Consider the following 18,338-nt stretch of genomic DNA (forward strand, 5'->3'; position numbering starts at 1 on the left):
ACAGCCGATGGCAGCTGGTCTACTCCTGGTGGATGGTGTGGCCCAGGACATGGCTGCTGCAGTGTGGCCGTCTCCAGCGGACAGCTCCACCCCTGCCAGGCTCACCCTCTCCCCGCCCACCCTGCAGCGGGGCCTGTGCTGAGGGAAGGCACCGCCACCACTGGGGACTGGCTACTCCAGGGGGTTCCCACTCCACCCGCACTGTGCCCACCCCACACCGCCACAGAGAACACTGGGCCAAGGACAACAGCAAGGGCAGTGGGTGGGTGGGTGACAACGAGGAGAAGGGAGGGGGCGGCAGGCAGGAAGAGGAGAGGAGATGTGGGGGAGGAGAGAGGGTGGCGGGGGAAACAGGTGTAGGGAGGGGGAATGAGGAGAGGTGTTGGGGGTAGAGGAAGGAGGAGAGCTGGTTGGGAGAAGCCCAGCAGTGAGCCCAGAGGGGGAGTGGAGCCCCAACATGGGGATGTCTGCAGTGAAGAACAGGCAGAGCTGCAAACATTTGGAACCGTTCATTGTTCTCCAAACACGGATCTTCCAGGCAAACAGTTTGTAGCACACCATCCCGTTTAACGTTTTACGGACACACAGTAATCACACAGCTCGGCCACAGGGAGGCCCAGCTCACCGTGGACATTCCCCAGCGGTGAGCCGGGGCCAGGTTCCACTCCACCCCACAGCCGGCAGCAGCGGGGAGACACCGAGCAGCTACGCGCCACACTGTCATCACAAACATCTCCTTTTACAAAAATAAAACATGCCCAACAGCATTGACAAATGGTCAGTCAGTCAGTAGCCACACGTCCCAGGCCCACGGTCCAGAGGTCACTGAAGCAAACAGGAGGCAGATGTTTGTCTGGACAGACCCAGGGCCACTCCTCACAGGTATCAGAACAGTCGCTTCTCGTACCTGGGAAATAGAGAGCAGTGGGTCAGGCACAGCACTGCAGAGGGAGGGGAGAGGATAGAGTAAAGGGAGGAATGAGAGGGGAGAGTAGAGGGAGGGAGAGGAGAGGGAGGGAGAGGATAGTAGAGGGAGGGAGAGGATAGTACAGGGAGGGAGAGGAGAGGGAGGGAGAGGAGAGGGAGGGAGAGGAGAGTAGAGGGAGGGAGGGAGAGTAGAGGGAGGAATGAGAGGGGAGAGTAGAGGGAGGGAGAGGAGATTAGAGGGAGGGAGGGAGAGGAGATTAGAGGGAGGGAGGGGAGAGTACAGGGAGGGAGAGTAGAGGGAGGGAGGGGAGAGTAAATGGAGGGAGAGGAGAATAGAGGGAGGGGAGAGTAGAGGGAGGGAGGGGAGAGTAGAGGGAGGGAGAGGAGAGTAAAGGGAGGGAGAGGAGAATAGAGGGAGGGGAGAGTAAAGGGAGGGAGGGGAGAGTAGAGGGAGGGAGGGGAGAGTAGAGGGAGGGAGGGGAGAGTAGAGGGAGGGAGGGGAGAGTAGAGGGAGGAATGAGAGGGGAGAGTAGAGGGAGGGAGGGAGAGGAGATTAGAGGGAGGGAGGGGAGAGTAGAGGGAGGGAGGGGAGAGTAAAGGGAGGGAGGGGAGAGTAAAGGGAGGGAGGGGAGAGTAAATGGAAGTAGAGGGAGGGAGAGGAGAGTAAAGGGAGGGAGGGGAGAGTAAAGGGAGGGAGGGGAGAGTAAAGGGAGAGAAGAGTAGAGGGAGGGAGGGGAGAGTAGAAGGACGGGAGAGGAGGTCACACGTTCACAGGCACCTCCTCACTGGCCCTGAGGGAGATCAGACCCTTACACAACGTGAGTACCCACACCACCTCCTGCTCCTTCTCAACCCCATACCTTGCCCCGCCCGTCCCAACAACCTCCCTCTCCACGACAATCAGGAGGGTGGCTGCAGACACAGAACAAAAGTGTTCTCAGATTGGTAAAGGGGCATGGTCGTAGGCGGCGGATCGGGCCGAGTGAGTGGGGGGGGTGTGGTACTTACGAATGCAGCCCATGTACCCCGCCTTCCAGCTGAGCGCACAACGTTCTCTTCTCAAACTTCAGCTCACCCGAGTACATCATGACCCTGGAGAGACGAGAACCAACATCACTGGCGGTCTCATCCCACAGCCTCACAGCATCACTGGCCCATAAATGCATGGATTAACATTCAACGATCAGTAACATAATAAACTGTTATACCAGTTAAACAGACCAAGAGAGGGCAAACAGTTGGTTTCTCCACAGAGGGGAGAAGGCAAGAGGGAAAGGTGAGGAAAGGAGGCGGAAAGTGGAAGGACAAGGGAGGAGAGAGGTGGGGTGGAGGGAGCAGGGACGTGGGTGGGTACCTGAGCCGCGTGAGGTTCTTGGTCCTGATGTCCTGGGAGGGAGGGAATGGGAAGGAGAACGGGGTACAGGGACAAGGGGTGGTGGGGGAGGGAGGGAAGGAGCTTGGGTCAGGGATAAAGGGGGGTGGGTACCTGAGCTGCGTGAGACTCTTGGCACCGATGTCCTGACAGGCGTGCTGAATGCCAGCTATGAGGTATGGCACGAACTTGTGGATGGAGCCCTTGTCCTGCACGGCGCCCGACACTCCCTGTGCCACCTTGATCTTGTCCGACTCGCTGGGGAGAGAAGATGCCGTCAGACCACTACCCTCACTGACCATCCCCTTACACCCCATCTCTCCAGCCCCACCGCCTCTTTATGCCCGCGTCAGTACCCACTGCTCCCACCACCTCCTCTGACCTCAGGCGGATGAGCGTGGGGGGGGGGGGGAGACGGACAGAGGCGGGAAGAGTATGGCGGGGGAAGCAGTAACCCTGTGGGGGCTGGACAGTGACCGTGGGGCGGAGGAGGGGGTTGAAGAGTGAGGGTCCACTGACCTGAAGTAGCGGCTCTGGCTGCCCAGGTGCTTGTCCATGGCGTCCACCGAGCCCATCCCCCGGTACTTCTTCAGCCTCACCCCATCCGTGAAGAAATACTCCCCAGGAGCCTCGCTAGTGGCCGCGAGGAGAGAGCCCATCATCACTGCGGCAGGGGGGGAAGGGGAGAGATGGTCAGCAATGCGGGGGTCCCACCCACCCACATAACCCCACCCACACCACTCCGTACACTGCCCCCCCCATGTGCACTGCCCACTGCACCCCACCACCCCTGCAGAGAGCCCATCATTACTGGGGGGGGTACAAGACGGTCAGCGACGCAGGTTACCCCTCCCCCACCTCGTCACCACCACCGGTGAGACACTGACCTGCACAGGAAGGAGATTGAGAACCTTATGACCATTACAACAAACTCTCCCTCAGTGTCACCAAGACAAAGGAGATAGTAGTGTTCGACTTCAGGAAGCAAAGTGGAACACATACCCCGGTATACATTTAGAGCACCTAAGTAAAGATGGTGGGAAACTTCCAAGTTCCTTGGAGTAAATATCAAGAAACTTCTCCTGGACCACCTAGACTGAGGCAACAACAAAGAAAACCCACCACGGCTCTACTTCCTTGGAAGGCTTATGAAGGTCGGAATGTCCCCAACAAATGTACTTATTGTTTGTTTGTTTTTTGAGCATGTGTGTTTGTGTATATATATATATACACATAGCTATTAAAAGTCTGATCTTGGATGTGGATTTGTTTGGTCGTGGGTGTGTTTGTTTGTGTATACTCACATCTTCTCGACAAAACGACGCGCTAGCGGTAATATTTTTACATATTCTGGTAGAGATTTTTTCCATGGAGTCCGAAAGCACCTCTCCCCACTCTCCACCCATCCCTCTCTCCCCCCTCCTCATTTCCCCCCCCTCCCTGCGAGTTGGGGGCTATGTGTGAGTGGATAGGGCGGGGATGGGGTAAAAGGAGCGATTGAATAATATTAATAGAATATCAAGGGGGGTGGTTAATGTGTGTGTGGGGTGGTTAGTGTATGTGTGTGGGGGGGGGGGGGGGGTGGTTGGAGTGTGTGTGACGCCGCAGGCCGTTCCCCTCAGACCCAACGGGTCCCACTTGGTCTAGTAACCATTTAAAAGTCTGATCTTGGATTTGTGTGTTTGTTTGTGTATAATCTCATCTTCATGGAAAAACTACACGGTAACGGTAAATTTTTTACATATTCCGGTAGACATTTTTCCCATGCAGTCCAAAACCGCCTCATCTGAAAATTTCATGCTTTACTCTCGAGTTATTAATGAAAATGTTCAAAAATCTGACAAAACTTTGAAATTAAACGAGAAGCTATCGCTGATTACGTCACAATGGGTCTGCGCAGTCTTGCTCCTGCTGCATGTGACATCACCCCTCCCATTTCACTGCTCCCCGCTGCTAACCCCCCTCCTCTCCGCTCTTCTCTCCCGCCCCCTCTCTCTGTCTCTCCTCTCTCTCTACCCCCCTCTAGACGCACCTGCGAGTTGGAGGCTATGCGTGAGTGGATAGGGCGAGGATGGGGTAAAAGGAGCAAATTAATAATATTAATATAATATCAAGGGGGGTGGTTAGTATGTGTGTGACGCCGCAAGGCTGCTCTCCCCCGCAACCGCGCTTTGAGTGGACAGGACCCAATGGGTCCCACTTAGTCTAGTATATATATATAAAAACATATGTGTATATATGCACACTGAACCTTTGAATGGCAGCTTCAACTGATGATGTCACAATGGATAGACTAGCAGGGGAAGGGCGAATTGCTATTGCAACACGTAGGGCAAGTGCAATTGGAATTTTTTTAAACTGCTGAAGGAGGCAAGGGGAGGGCTGGAATCTTATGTTCAGGAATGGCTTGAGTTGGAGGACCACGCCTCCAGTGGGGGCTATGGGAGGGAACGGGAGCGTTCGGGAAGCAGACCCAATGGGTCTGCACTTGGTCTTGTACTAAAAGTCTCGTCTTGTTTGGACGTCTGTCTGCGTGCGTGTGAGCGATCACAAGGAACTACGCCAAAACAGTACACAATAGCGTGAATTTTTTTGCAAAACATTACTCAGCTTTTTCCCGTCGTCGTTCTTACAAGTTTCCTTCAGATCTGATGTTATATTTCACGTTATTGATATTTAAAGGTTTAAAAAAAAAACTGAAAATAACTGCCTTTGAGAGGGAGACTCTTCCAGCAGCTTCCAGTGGTGATGTCACAATGGCATCTCATTTACACAAGCTGCCGTGAAGATTCCGAAAATGACATCACAATGGGATCTCTGCTGCCACTACACAAGCTATGAGAATGATTTTATGTTGTTGTAAGGAGAGGGACGCAGTGGGGGTGCTTTAAAATTTTTAAAGTTACATTTAAAAGTTGGGTTTCTTCAAATGCACACTGGCAGTTAGGCAGTTATGATGTCACAATGCCCTACCAGCTACAATGTTTCTATCCCAGAACACCGAGTCCTTCACAGCAAATGTCCTTCAGGGAAAGAATTTGCCAATCTAACCCAGCACAGCAAAGTTTAATGCTTAGATTTGGATAACAAACGGGAAGAATCTGCCAGCCTAATCCTGCACAGAAAAGTTTAATGATTAGATTTTCAGTGGTGGATTATTGCGTTGGGGGAACGGGTGAGTGGTGGATTATTGCGTTGGCAGACGGGGCCAAATGGGTCCCACTTGGACTAGTATACTATTAAAAGTCTCGACTTGTTTGTCTGTCTGTCTATCTGTGATCTCAGGAGCTACGCCAAAACGGTACACAATAGCGCAACATTTTTTAGCAGAATCTTACTCAGCTTTTTCCCGTGGTCGTTCGTATTTAGTTTCTTAACATTTTATGTTATATTTCACAAGTTATTGATATTTAGTTAAAATAAAACTTTGAGAATAATAACTGACTGTGAGAGTGAGACTTTTCTAGTAGCTTGCAGTGATGATGTCACAATGGCATCTCACACTCCTCCGATCACAATGGAATCTCATTTACAGAAGTTGCTGTGAAAATTCCGACAACCGAAAATGACATCACCATGGGATCTCAGCTATTCCCTCCAAAACTAATTTTTATTAGTTCATGTGTGCAGAAACCTTGTATTGTGCAATTTTATATGCTGTTACAAATGTGTTTGCGCACTGAATTCTTGTGCAAATATATGACATGAGCTTTTGGTGTAGCAGCTTTTACAAATTCGTTAAGCCATTCAACTTTAAACCAGCTTGCAGTTCTTTTGCGCTAAATACCCTTTGCATTTTTTAAAAATTTGACATGGTGAATCAAAATTTCTTTCAATAAAAACTCAAAAAGCCAGCTACAGAAATTGAAATGGTCTTCGTAAACTTCGTAATATAATTATGAGATTTTTACAAGTATAAATTATAGGAACAGCTCCATCTAAGACTGCAAGAAATCGTGGATGCAACTCAGCCCATCACAGAAACCAGCCTCCCTTCCATTGACTCCGTCCACACCTCCAGCTTCCTCGGCAAGGAACCAGCAGCATAATCAATGACCAGTCTCACCCGGCCACTCCCTCTACTCCCATTTCCCATCAGGCAAGAGGTACAGAAGTGTAAAAACGCACACCTCCAGATTCAAGGTCAGTTTCTTCCCAGCTGTCATCAGGCAACTGAACTCTATAGTGTATTTAGAGATACAGCGTGGAAACAGGCCCTTCGGCCCACCGAATCAGCGATCGCCACATATTAGACATTAGACAATAGATGCAGGAGTATGCCATTCGTTCCTTCGAGCAAGCACCAACATTCAATGTGATCATGGCTGACCATCCCTAATCAGTACCCCGTTCCTGCCTTCTCCCCATATCCCCTGTCTCCGCTATCTTTAAGAACCCTATCCAGCTCTCTCTTGAAATTATCCAGAGAACCGGCCTCCACCATCCTCTGAGGCACAGAATTCCACAGATTCACAACTCTGTGTGAAGAAGTGTTTCCTCGTCTCCGTTCTAAATCGCTTAACCCTTATTCTTAAACTGTGGCCCCTGGTTCTGGACTCCCCCAACATTGGGAACATGTTTCCTGCCTCTAGTGTGTCCAAAACCTTAATAATCTTATATGTTTCGATAAAATTCCCTCTCATCCTTCTAAACACCAGAGTATACAAGCCCAGCCGCTCCATTCTCTCAGCATATGACAGTCGCGCCATCCCGGGAATTAACCTTGTAAACCTACGCTGCACTCCCTCAATAGCAAGAATGTCCTTCCTCAAATTAGGGAACCAAAACTGCACACAATACTCCAGGTATGGGCCCTATACAACTGCAGAAGGACCACTTTGCTCCTATACTCAACTCCTCTTGTTATGAAGGCCAACATGCCATTCGCTTTCTTCACTGCCTGCTGTACCTGCATTCTTACTTTATCATTATCATATTAACATTATCCTACATACTAGGGACAATTTACATATACACCAAGCCAATTAACCTACATACCTGTACGTCTTTGGAGTACATGGGAGAAACCGAAAATCTAGAAGAAAATCCACGCAGTCACAGGAAGAACAGGCAAACTCCATACAGACAGCACCCGTAGTCGGGATCGAACCCGGGTCTCCAGTGCTGCAAGCGTTAAGGCTGCAACTCTACTGCTTCGTCACCATGCCACCCTCACCAACTAGAGAGCGGTCCAGTCCTCCTATCTTCCATTACAGATGTACATTCTTCCATTGGAGACCCTTGAACTATCTTTATTCAGACTTTACTGGACTTTATCTTGCATTGTGATAGATAGTAATCATGTATTGTCTTTCCTCTGACTGGTTAGCATGCAACAAAAGCCTTTCACTGTACCTCGATGCACGTGACAATGAACTCAAGACTCAACTGAACATCCCCCATCGCCCTTCACGTAGACCCCCCTGCCCCCACCAGCGATACCCCGACATCCCCACCCCGTACACATCTCCCCTGCCCCCACCTGTAGAGGCCCCCAGTGCCAGGGCCTTGGCGATGTGTCCCACGGTCTGGATGCCGCCATCTGCAATGACGGGCACGCTGAACCTGCGGGCGTATTCTGCCACCTTGTAGACAGCCGTTGCCTGGGGCCGGCCCACCGCCAGCACTGTGGAGAGGGCAGAGGTCAGCGAGGGCATGGGTCAGCGGGAAGCAGCTGAGAGGACAGAGGTCAGTGAGGGCAGGGGGCAGAGGTCGGTCGTGGGGAAGGGTCAATAGTCAAGGGGGGATTAGCAGACTGGCATCACTGCGGGGGGGGGGGGAGGGGTGGGGGGGAACAGCGGTCAGCGCAGTGCGATCCCACCTCCCAGTCCCGGTTCAATCCCGGGGATGTAGGTGGCAAGCAGACTCAGTGGATCCCGCAATCAGGGACACTGGGAGGGGCAGTGGGGATCCGTGGTACGAGGGAGAGGCCACTCAAGCAGCACCCACACGGCCTCAACAGCTCCGTGACACGCGAGTCCGTGTCATACCCACACACATGTGTAAGCCCTAGATATTAACAAGCACGCCTGTAGTATCTGCAGGACCTGCAGCAACAACGCATGCTTCCCGATTGCTGTCACACTGAGGGCACGTTAGTGGAAGCTGGGGGCAGGGGCTGCACACACCCACAGCCAGGGTCAGGCAGTGAAGCTCCCTCTACACCGTCCCATCACACACATGCCTGGGGCATGGGTCAGATATGGAATTTAAAAAGGGAACATTAAAGATTAGATGAAAAGGAAAGTTCCGCCCGTTTTAAACAAGCACTGTGGGTCTGATCTGAAGCCCCTTCTATAGGGATCCATCGCTGCCCTCTCTGCTCGTCCTGTTGCTCAAGGTTTGCCAGTCTCTCTGCCTCCTCCACTCCCCTCAGGATACATTGTGGAAACAGGCCCTTCAGCCCACTGAGTCCATGCTGGCCATCAAGCCTCATACATTAGTTCTATGCTATTCCATCCTACACATTTTACTGCGGCCAATTAACCTACAAACTCGCACGTCTTTGGGATATGGGAGGAAATCGGAGCACCCGGAGGAAACCCACGCTGTCACAGGGAGAACGTGCAAACTCCACACAGACAGCACCAGGGGTCAGGATTGAACCCGAGTCTCTGGCACTGTAAGGCAGTGGCTCTACCCGCTGTGCCAACATTATCTCAGCCCATCCATCCATTCTCAGCTCCCTTCGAAACCTTTTACCCCAAACACACACCCCTCAGTGTAGACCCCCGCCCCCCCCTTGCTGTGGGACGAGGTTTCTCCCCCTCTCACCTCATGCTGCCCTTCATACACTCACTGACCTCCGCTAGCTCCCGTCATCCAACCTCCCGTCCCAGCGAGACCAGACCCACACCCCGTCTCTCCTCATCACTGAAACACCCCAGCAATCGCCACGGTGACCCCACTGCTCTCCTTCCCTGTGGTGTGGTGACCACAAACGCCTGCACTCATCTGGCTGAACTCTGACCCTCGTGACCTCCTTGCTCCCGGCCCATCCCGTCACTGAAGGTCAGCGTTCCGTCCTATAGTAAGGGTCAGTGTGCGTGGGACCCGTACCCCCTGTGAGGGTCAATGTGTGTGTGTGTGTGCGGGACCCATCCCCCACTGCCCCTCACTCTGAGCGTCAGGCACACTTCAGTTGCAGACATGGTTAGTCATTCTCCAGACCGGTGGCGCTGGGGGGGGAAGGAGGGGGCCACACACATAATGCAGGGAGCCACAACCCCCTCACCGAACAGGTGAATGACACTTACTAAAGGATCCCAAGACAGTTGATGGGAGTTTGGGGCTGAGGGACTTTATATCTGGAGGAATCCTGGGCGCAGCTGGATGAGAAAATGGAGAGAAAGAGAGAGGGGGAGAGAGGGTAAGGAGATGAGGGAGGTGGAAAGGGGGAGGAGTTACACCGGAGTGTGTGAGAGAATGGGGGGTGGAGCTGCCTCAACAACCAGTTGACTGAGCTGCTCTGACCCTATGCCTGTTGCCCTGTGACCCTGACAAGGTCTCCTCACAAGCCGGCACCCACACGATGACAAACCCCTCCTCACCCACAGCCCCAACCCACACCCACCTCTCCATCCGGCCCCTCGCGTTACTGGCCTGTGCCCCTCCCCTGGGAAGCCAGAGGAGGTGGGGGGGGGGGGGGGGGGGGGGGGGGGAGGGCAACCATATTTGGACAGACAGGGGGTAGAGAAATGGGCAGTGTTACAACTGGGACCACGACCAGCATGGACACTGTGGGCCGAAGGGCCTGTCCTCATACTGTCCTGTGGTCCAACATCGAGCTGACAAACACAGCCCCGGCTCTGATCCCTGCATTACCAGCTGGTTACCAAGCTAGTTACTGATCACTGACCGGTTATTAGTCACCTGCTAGTCACCAATCACCCAGTCATCGATCTCTCACTGGTCACCAGTCTGCAGTGACCGGGTCCTGTAGGTGAGCCCCTCCCCCAACCCCAGGCAGTGATCTCGGAATGAACCCCGCGATACGGTGTCTGCCCCCTCCCCCATCCCGGGGGGAGGTGGTAACGGGGAGATGGGGGAGGCTCTGTGGGGGGAGATGGGGAGAGAGGGGCAAATGTAAATGGTCCATAGAACAAGCAGCGACAGCGGGGGTGAGGGGAGTGGAGGGAAATGGAGGGGAGGATGGCGGTGGTGAAGGGGGGAGGGGGATGCAGTGGAGGATGTCCCTGGAGGGGAAGGCTCGGTGCCAGCGAGGGAGGGCGAGAGGTCTGGGGCAGTGGAGTTGATCTCGTGCTGGAGCAGAGCTGGGAGCTGGAGTCCGGTCGGAGCGGAGACCCACCTTCCTGGGTGATGCAGATGGAGCCGCTGCCCATGCCGACCCGCAGCCCGTCCACCCCCGCATCGATCAGGTTCTTGGCCTGCGCCGCCGTCACCACTGGGGAGAGACGTTACGTTATTCACCGGGACGGGGACCGCGCTCCGGGATGGTCAGTCCACGGGACAGACAGGGAGAGGGATACTTAATGGCAATGTTCCCTGTCAGTCAGCTCTCATCAGTTGTGAGATCCAGCATGGAAACACCGAGCAACGCTGACCATCGATCACCCGTTCACACTTGTTCTATCTGAAGAAGGGTTTCGGCCCGAAACGTCGCCTATTTCCTTCGCTCCATAGATGCTGCTGCACCCGCTGAGTTTCTCCAGCAATTTTGTGTACCCACACTTGTTCTATGTTCTCCCTCTTTCACAGCCACACCCTGCACACAAGGGGCAAGGGGCACTTTACAGAGGGCCAATTAACTGCATGTCTTTGGGATGTGGGAGGAAACCGGGGCACCCGGAGAAAACCCACGCGGTCACAGGGAGAACGTTGGCCCCACAGCAGAAGGGTCCACATCACGGTGCTGGAAACGAAGTATCGTGAACTAATTCTGCTGCCACCATCATCTATTGCAACAAGTGACGGCTCCCACTGATTGTCGCCGGAAGCTTGCGTCATCCTTTTCAGGACGGACGATGACAGCGAGGTCCACATTTGAAACATGGAAGATGGACACGAAAGAAGAAGAGGGAGAACGTTCAAACTCCACACAGACAGCATCCAAGGCCAGGATTGAAGCCAGGTCTGTGACGATGTGAGGCAGCAACCGCTGTGCTACCGTGCCATCCCTCTCACATGTCGAGGGTTTGGAGGCTGGCTCACAGGCGATGGGCAGAGTGGTCCCTGGGTTCCCACATCGGACTCGGGACAGAGTGTACAGATCCCAGGAACGCCGACGGATTCACTCACCATTGCCGCCGATGACCTGCAGATCGGGAAACTTCTCCTTGATGTGCTGGATCATCTCAATCTGGAAGATGGAATTCCCCTGGGAGGAGTCCTAGAGAGACAGGGGGAAGAGGTCACACACTGACCCTCACTGGGGGACGGTCCCGTGGGGGAGGGGAAGGAGAGGTCCCGAGGAATGTGTTGAAGTCACTCACCAGGACCAGGGCGTCCACCCCCGCCTGCACCAGCAGCTCGAGTCTGTAGCGGTCATCGGGGTGGGTGCCGATGGCGGCTCCACACAGCAGCTGCTTCTTGCTGTCCTTGGAGGCGAGCGGGTAGTTGCGGTTCTTCTTCAGGTCCGTACGGGAGATGATGGCCACCAGCTGGTCCTGTTCGTTCACAATCGGCAGCTTCCCTGCGGGGGATGGGCAGAGGTCAGCCCAGGGGCAGGGGTCCGACGGGCTCAAACAGGAGGGTGGGTGTCAGTCCGGGGAAGTAGGACGGGACGGGACAGGGGTCGACCAGGGGGTGAGACCAGACTGGGGGGGGGGGATCAGTGGTGGGGGGGCACGCAGGTATGTGGGGTAGGGACACCTTTCTTGCTGCGCTGCAGGATCTCATTCGCCTCCTTCAGCCTCACGCCTGCCGGGGCCACCACCAGCTCCTCCCTCCGGGTCATGACCTAGACACAAGGGCAAAGGTCAGCACGGCACCACCCATCTCCAGCCGCCAACACCCGCGGTCACCACCCCCGCCCCCCCACACCCAACCATCCCCGGCCCACCCCCCATACCCCACCCCCCCACACTGAACCATCCCCGGCCCACCCCCCCACCCCCCTCCCTCCCACACCGAACCAGCCCCGGCCCACCCCCCCGTACCCCACCCCCCCCCACACTGAACCATCCCCAGCCCACCCCCCCACCCCACACTGAACCATCCCCGGCCCACCCCCCATACCCCACCCCCCCACACCCAACCATCCCCAGCCCACCCCCCCACCCCACCCCCCCACACCCAACCATCCCCGGCCCACCCCCCTCCCTCCCACACCGAACCATCCCCGGCCCACCCCCACTCCCCCCCGTACCTGCTCCAGGGGCAGCTCCTGCTCGCTCTCCCCCAAGAAGTCGATGTCCCGGGAGGAGATGATCCCGGCCAGTCGCCCGCCCAGCGTTCCCGTGTCTGTGATGGGGATCCCGCAGAACCCGTGCCGTGCCTTTGCCTCAAACACGTCTCGCACAAGGTGCCGGGGGCTCAGCACCACCGGGTCCGTGATGAAGCCCTGCTCGTACTTCTGAAGGCCAGAGAGCAATGGTCAACCTCAAACCCCAGCCCAGCCCGGCCCGACCCGACCACCGAACTAGCCCCTAACCTGACCCATGACCCTGCCAGACGTCACCCCTGCCATCACTGACTGCCCCATTGATCAACCTTCCCCCCAAAACATTGCACCCCCGTGAGAACCCACCCATGCTGCGCCCCTCCCCCCAACCCCACCTCCACACCCTGCACTCTCCCCTGGTCTCCCCACACCCCTGCACTGCGCCCCTCACCTGTATATCCGCCGCCCTCCACGCTCCCGCCCCAGCCCCCACCCCCCACCACCGTCTCCCCATTGCCCTCTCCTCAACTCTCACCATCTCCCCCCCCCCCCCCCCCGGTGTCCGTACCTTGACACGCCGCACCTGGTTGGCCTGGAACTCAGGTGTACAGTTGTGATGGATGATCCCGATTCCCCCCATCAGCTGTGGGGGGAGGGGGTGGGAAGATGGGAAGGGAAGAGATGGGGGTACGAAGGGGGAGAGTTAGACACATTTCCAGCCACTGTACATCATCCGGTCTCCCCCACCCTCTCCCCATGCATCCTAGAAAGCATTTTACCGCGATGCATCACAGCATGGTTTGGGAACAGCTCCATCCAAGACCACAAGAAATTGCAGAGAGTTGTGGACGCAGCCCAGACCATCACACAGACCAACCTCCCTTCCCTTGATTCCATCTACACCTCACGCTGCCACCAGCATAATCATGGGCCACCCCGGACACTCCCTCTGCCATCAGGCAAGAGGTACAAAAGTGTGAAAACGCGCACCTCCAGATTCAGGGGCAGTTTCTTCCCAGCCGTTATCGGGCAACTGAACCATCCTCTCACCAACTAGAGAGCGGTCCTAACCTCCCATCTACCTCATTGGAGACCCTCGGACTATCTTTGGTGGACTTTACTGGACTTTATCTTGCACTAAACATTATTCCCTTTGACTAGTAATTATGCTTGATTGTAATCATGTATGCCGACAGGATAGCACACAATAAAAGCTTATCACTGTACCTCGGTACACGTGACGATGCCCTAAACTAATCTCCCCGTGTACAGCTGACGCGGGATATGGAGGTGTCGGACCTTGGCTGTCTGGAGGGAGCGGTACCTTAAGCAGGAACACCCCCCCTTCCCCCCCCCCCCACGGATGTGACAGTGGGAAGTGACGGGCCGTGATGCTGCCTCTGGTGTGGGGGACACGGGGAAGATGTTCACCCGGAGAGGGGGGGGGGGGGGGTCACTCACTGCCATGGCGATCGCCATGTTGGCCTCGGTAACCGTATCCATCGGCGACGAGACCAACGGCGTCTTCAGCGTGATCTTCTTGGTGAGGGCAGAGGTCAGGTCCTGAGAAGGGAGAAGCGGGTGGGAGTGGGGAGGAGTTGGGGGAAAAGATGGAAAGAATTCAGTTTCCAGTCACAGGCAGAGACCCTCCACAACCCCACACTCCTCCCCTCTCCCGAAGCCTCCCTCCCCATTCCCGAAGCCTTCCACCCCTCCCCCCTCCCTCAGCACCGATCCTTTGCACAGAAATAAACCCCGGAGATGTAACTTGACCCTGGCCCCTCATTCCACAGCTGTCAGTGTCAGTGCCCGAGGGAGCAGCGGGCTGCTGCCTGTCAAACCCCATCCAACACTCAGCTCAGGGACAGGAGGGTGGCACAGTAACACAGCTAAAGAGCCGCTGCCTCACAGCGCCTGACACCCGCTTCCATCCACATCTCGGGTGCTGTCTGTGTGGAGTTTGCACGTTCTCGCTGTGACCACGTGGGTTTCCTCCCACACCCAAAAGACGCGCGGGTTTGTAGGTTCATTGGCCCTCTGTAAATTGCCCCAGTGTGTAGGGAGTGGATGAGGAAGTGGGACAACGTGGAACTAGTATGATTGGGTGATCTATGGTCGGCGTGGACTCGGCGGGCCCTGTTTCCGTGCTGGATCCCAGGTTCAGGGTGTGAAAGCACCCGTGGAAACAGCTGCAGAAAGGGCCGGGCACTGGAGAACCATCGACCACTCCCCACAGAGCTGCGATGGGCAGTGGAGATAAAACGAGAGGCCAGTCATGAGGGACTCTGGCAGACAGATCCTCCTGTCCCACATCCCCTGCCCAACAACTCCCGCAGAACGCACTGTCGCAACTCACCACTTGTTCAGAGCTGAAATCAATGTATCCGGGCAAGAGGAGGAAATCACTGGAATGGACAGGAGAGGGAGAGAGAGAAAGAGAGAGAGTGATCACAGACTACTTCCATCCACACATCCCCTCCAACAAACCGCGAACTCGCTCTGGCTTGCACACTCCACACAAACACCACGCTCACGTCAGCGGCTCCAGTCACTGATTAACAGGGAGGTTAATAAAAAACCACAGAGAGTTTCAGGAAGGGAATTCCAGATACTGAAGGTTCGTCCAGCAATGGTGTACGATGTAGGGACACGAGGGGCAGCTTTTCCACACAGAGGGTGAAGGGTTTATGAGACGAGCTGCCACAGGTAGTAGTTGAGGAAGGTACTATAACATTTACAAGACACTTGGACGGGTACATGCATAGGAAAGGTTTAGTGGGATATGGGGCAAACATGGGCAGGTGAGACTAGTGTAGTTGGACATCTTGGGGGAGGGCAGGAAGAGGAGAGCAGAGATGGAGGAAGTGCGTGGGGAGGATGGGAGCACGAGGAAGGTGTGCACTTCGGGGTGAGGGAGGGAGGGAGGGAAGGAGGGAAGGAGTGGGCGTGGGGATTTCTCTGCTTCACTCTGTGGTCTGGGGCTCCCTCTCCTGACACTCTGAGTGAATTGTCTGTTCTCAGCCCAGAGTCCAGTGTAATCTAATTGTCCATCCCCGTGACCATCTCCCCTGCTCCACGAGGACCTCATTAACCATCAATGTCTCCATTCAACCCTCGGCTAAACTCACGTGCAACCAGTTACTAAACCGGGGAACCTCCTCCCCCCTCCCCCTCCCTACCTCAACCTCTCCTCACCCCCTCCTCATCACAACCTCCATCCCTCCTCACCCACTCCTCCACCTTCCTTCCCTCACCCCCAAACCCCTCCTCCACCCCAATCCCAGAACAGCTCCCCCCTCCCTCACCTCAATCCACCACTCTCTGACCCCAACCCCCTCCTTGACCTTCAAGCCCCCTCCTTGACCTTCACCTTCGACCCGCGTCCTCCTCCCTCACCCCTACCAGCCCAAAAACCCACTCCCCTCCATGTCCCCCTCCTTCACCCACCCCTCTCGCTTCCCTCCAAATTCAACCCTCCCTCCCCCCTCACACGTGCACCTCTCTTCCCTGCATTTACCTCCCTACCCTTTCCCCTCTATTACCTCTCGTTCGTCCCCCCTCTTCCCCTCCCCCCTCCCCTCCTCACTTGTAGGTCAGCCCCTCTCCGGAGCCGAGCAGCTGCGGGCCGCTCATCCCGTCCTCGGGGACGTAGCCGGTGCCGCCGCTGATGAGGTACTCGGCCCGCTCGGGATCGGGGGGGTCGCCGCCCCGTGGCCCGGGGCCGGTCCTGGTGCCGTAGTCGCTCCCGGCGCTGGTCCCGGTGCCGATCCTGGTCTCGCTGCTGGTGCCGGTCCCGGTCTCCGCCGCCGCGGGAACTCCAAGCTCCGCCATGGCGCAACAATGTGACAGCCCGGATATCCGGCGCCACAATGTATCCAATAGGCAGCAGGGGAGGGAGGAGGGGGGGCGTCCCCGGGTTCAATGCAGAGTCTGTTCCCCAGAGTGAGATAAATCAAGAACCACAGCGCATCGGTTTAAGGTGAGAGGGGGAAGATTTAATAGGAACCTGAGGGGCAACGTTTTCCACAGAGTGTGGTGGGTGTATGGAACAACTGCCAGAGGGAGTAGTTGAGGCAGGTACTATAACAACATTTAAAATAACAATTTAGGGAGGTACATGAATAGGAAAGGTTTAGAGGGATATGCGCCAAATGCGGGCAGGTGGGTCTGGTGTAGATGGGGTATCTTGGTCGGCGTGGACAAGCTGGGCTGATGGGCCTGTTTCTGTGCTGTATGACTGTGCCGAGAACTATATTCTGCACTCTGTATCCTCCCCTTTTCTCTACATATTTACTTTGATTGTATTTAGTATGTATGATTGGATAGCATGCAAAACAAAGCTTTTCATTGTACCACGTGCAATAACAAACCTAAACGAGGGAAGAAGGAGTGTGCCTTCAGCAGGCAAAGGCAGGTGGACAGAGGCAAAGATCTTATAGCGGATCTTTGGACAGAGGTACCAACTAACGTCACATCACAAGATCTCAGGTACACGTTTTCTAGAGTGGGGACATACACCCACTAGAAACTCTGACAGTAGGGACAATGGGGAGATGTGGAAGAATGAATCGAGATCTAAATGAAACCTGCAAGGGTTGGATTGAGTCGACACAGGGAGATGTTCCCCCAGGCTGGGGCTGCTGAACTCACACTATGCACCGTCTGTCAGGGACTGAGATGAGGAGCAATTTCTTCAAACAGAGGCAGTGAATCTGTGGAAATCTTCAAGCTGGAGTCTGTCACAGATTGGCGCAAGGGAAACGATGGGTAGTGGGGTGAGTGCAGTGAGATAAAAGAGCAGCCAGGATCACACTGAACAGCAGACGGGCTCATGGTCTGCTCCTGACCCTCCCTTTGACGTACTGCAAAACGAGGGGAGATGGGGAAAGGTTTTACATTAATGCAGAGCTATGATTTGAAGGAATGCGTGAGCTGACTTGATGGGTGTCGGTGGGATGGTGAGCGGAGCCGCCAGCACGGACAGATCCCCGGCAGCACCGTGTTCAGCCATCGATGACCAACACGGACACTGGTCTCTGCGGCCGTTTACCGTGACCAAGCTCCACCATCCTTCATCGGCCATACGGCACAGGCAACCACTGCTGGAGTGCAGCTTGTGACAAAAAAAAAAAACAGCTCTTTATTTCGCACCCCCAACCACCGCTTGACCCTTGGACCTTTGCCAGTTCAGTGTTCAGGTTAGCCACGGCACCACCAATGCTGTCTCTGCACCTTGCTGTGGGGATACATCGCTTCAAAAGAGGATGGGACCAGGTTAAAAACTCACAGGGTTTCCCCAAACAAAAGGTATCTGTGAAGGTAGGAGGGGGGAAGATTAGACCCGGGGGGTGGGTGGGGAGGGGAGAGATAGGACAGGACCGGTGCGGGTGTCCGTCAGCTTCAGCGAGGCTGACTCTTCCCTGACCCTGCCCGTCACCTCAGTACAGAGACTGCTGCCTCCCATCAGCCGCTGAGCAGTTCCCTCAATACCCAGCCCCATCGGGCTTGTAAAGGCTGCTAGAGATTTTCCCCCGTGACACCGGCAGTCTGTGGGAGGCAACGATGCGAACCTCCATGAGCAGCACTGTGCATGGTCCTTTGTTGCTGCTGCCTGTTGGTGCTGCTACTTATGCTGTCAAAACGTTTCCATTGTTATCTGGGCCTGACAGCACTTTTGCGTGAACGAGGCGCAACGCT

At 55.3% G+C, this 18,338-nt stretch overlaps 1 protein-coding gene across 2 annotated transcripts; it reads right to left on the reverse strand.

Annotated features, from left to right (window-relative positions):
* Positions 1–490: 490 nt before the first annotated feature.
* Positions 491–16,510, reverse strand: impdh2 (inosine monophosphate dehydrogenase 2). 2 transcript variants are annotated; one of them, XM_033036924.1, is made up of 15 exons: positions 16,228–16,496; positions 14,998–15,046; positions 14,103–14,204; positions 13,210–13,284; positions 12,627–12,833; positions 12,131–12,218; positions 11,752–11,951; positions 11,558–11,648; positions 10,608–10,703; positions 9,556–9,627; positions 7,782–7,925; positions 2,819–2,963; positions 2,414–2,557; positions 1,936–2,019; positions 491–907 (listed from the first exon to the last, which is right to left on the reverse strand). In XM_033036924.1, the coding sequence occupies exons 1-15, from the start codon at positions 16,470–16,472 to the stop codon at positions 886–888; spliced, it is 1,764 nt and encodes a 587-aa protein (XP_032892815.1). In that variant the 5' UTR covers positions 16,473–16,496; the 3' UTR covers positions 491–885. The 2 variants fall into 2 exon arrangements, with proteins under 2 accessions (XP_032892815.1, XP_032892816.1); XM_033036925.1 differs by lacking the exon at positions 9,556–9,627 and having other exon boundaries at positions 16,228–16,510.
* Between the last annotated feature and the right edge of the window lie 1,828 nt (positions 16,511–18,338).

The sequence above is a fragment of the Amblyraja radiata genome, chromosome 18 (genome assembly GCF_010909765.2).
Source record: "Amblyraja radiata isolate CabotCenter1 chromosome 18, sAmbRad1.1.pri, whole genome shotgun sequence".
Lineage (NCBI taxonomy): Eukaryota > Metazoa > Chordata > Chondrichthyes > Rajiformes > Rajidae > Amblyraja > Amblyraja radiata.

Excerpts from the sequence above, each read along its gene's own strand:
- impdh2 (XM_033036924.1), bottom strand. The coding sequence starts at position 16,472 with ATGGCGGAGCTTGGAGTTCCCGCGGCGGCGGAGACCGGGACCGGCACC. Across the intron at positions 14,205-14,997 it reads ATTTCAGCTCTGAACAAGTG|GACCTGACCTCTGCCCTCAC; the intron begins GTGAGTTGCGAC and ends CTCCCTTCTCAG. Across the intron at positions 12,834-13,209 it reads ACCAGGTGCGGCGTGTCAAG|AAGTACGAGCAGGGCTTCAT; the intron begins GTACGGACACCG and ends TCTGGCCTTCAG.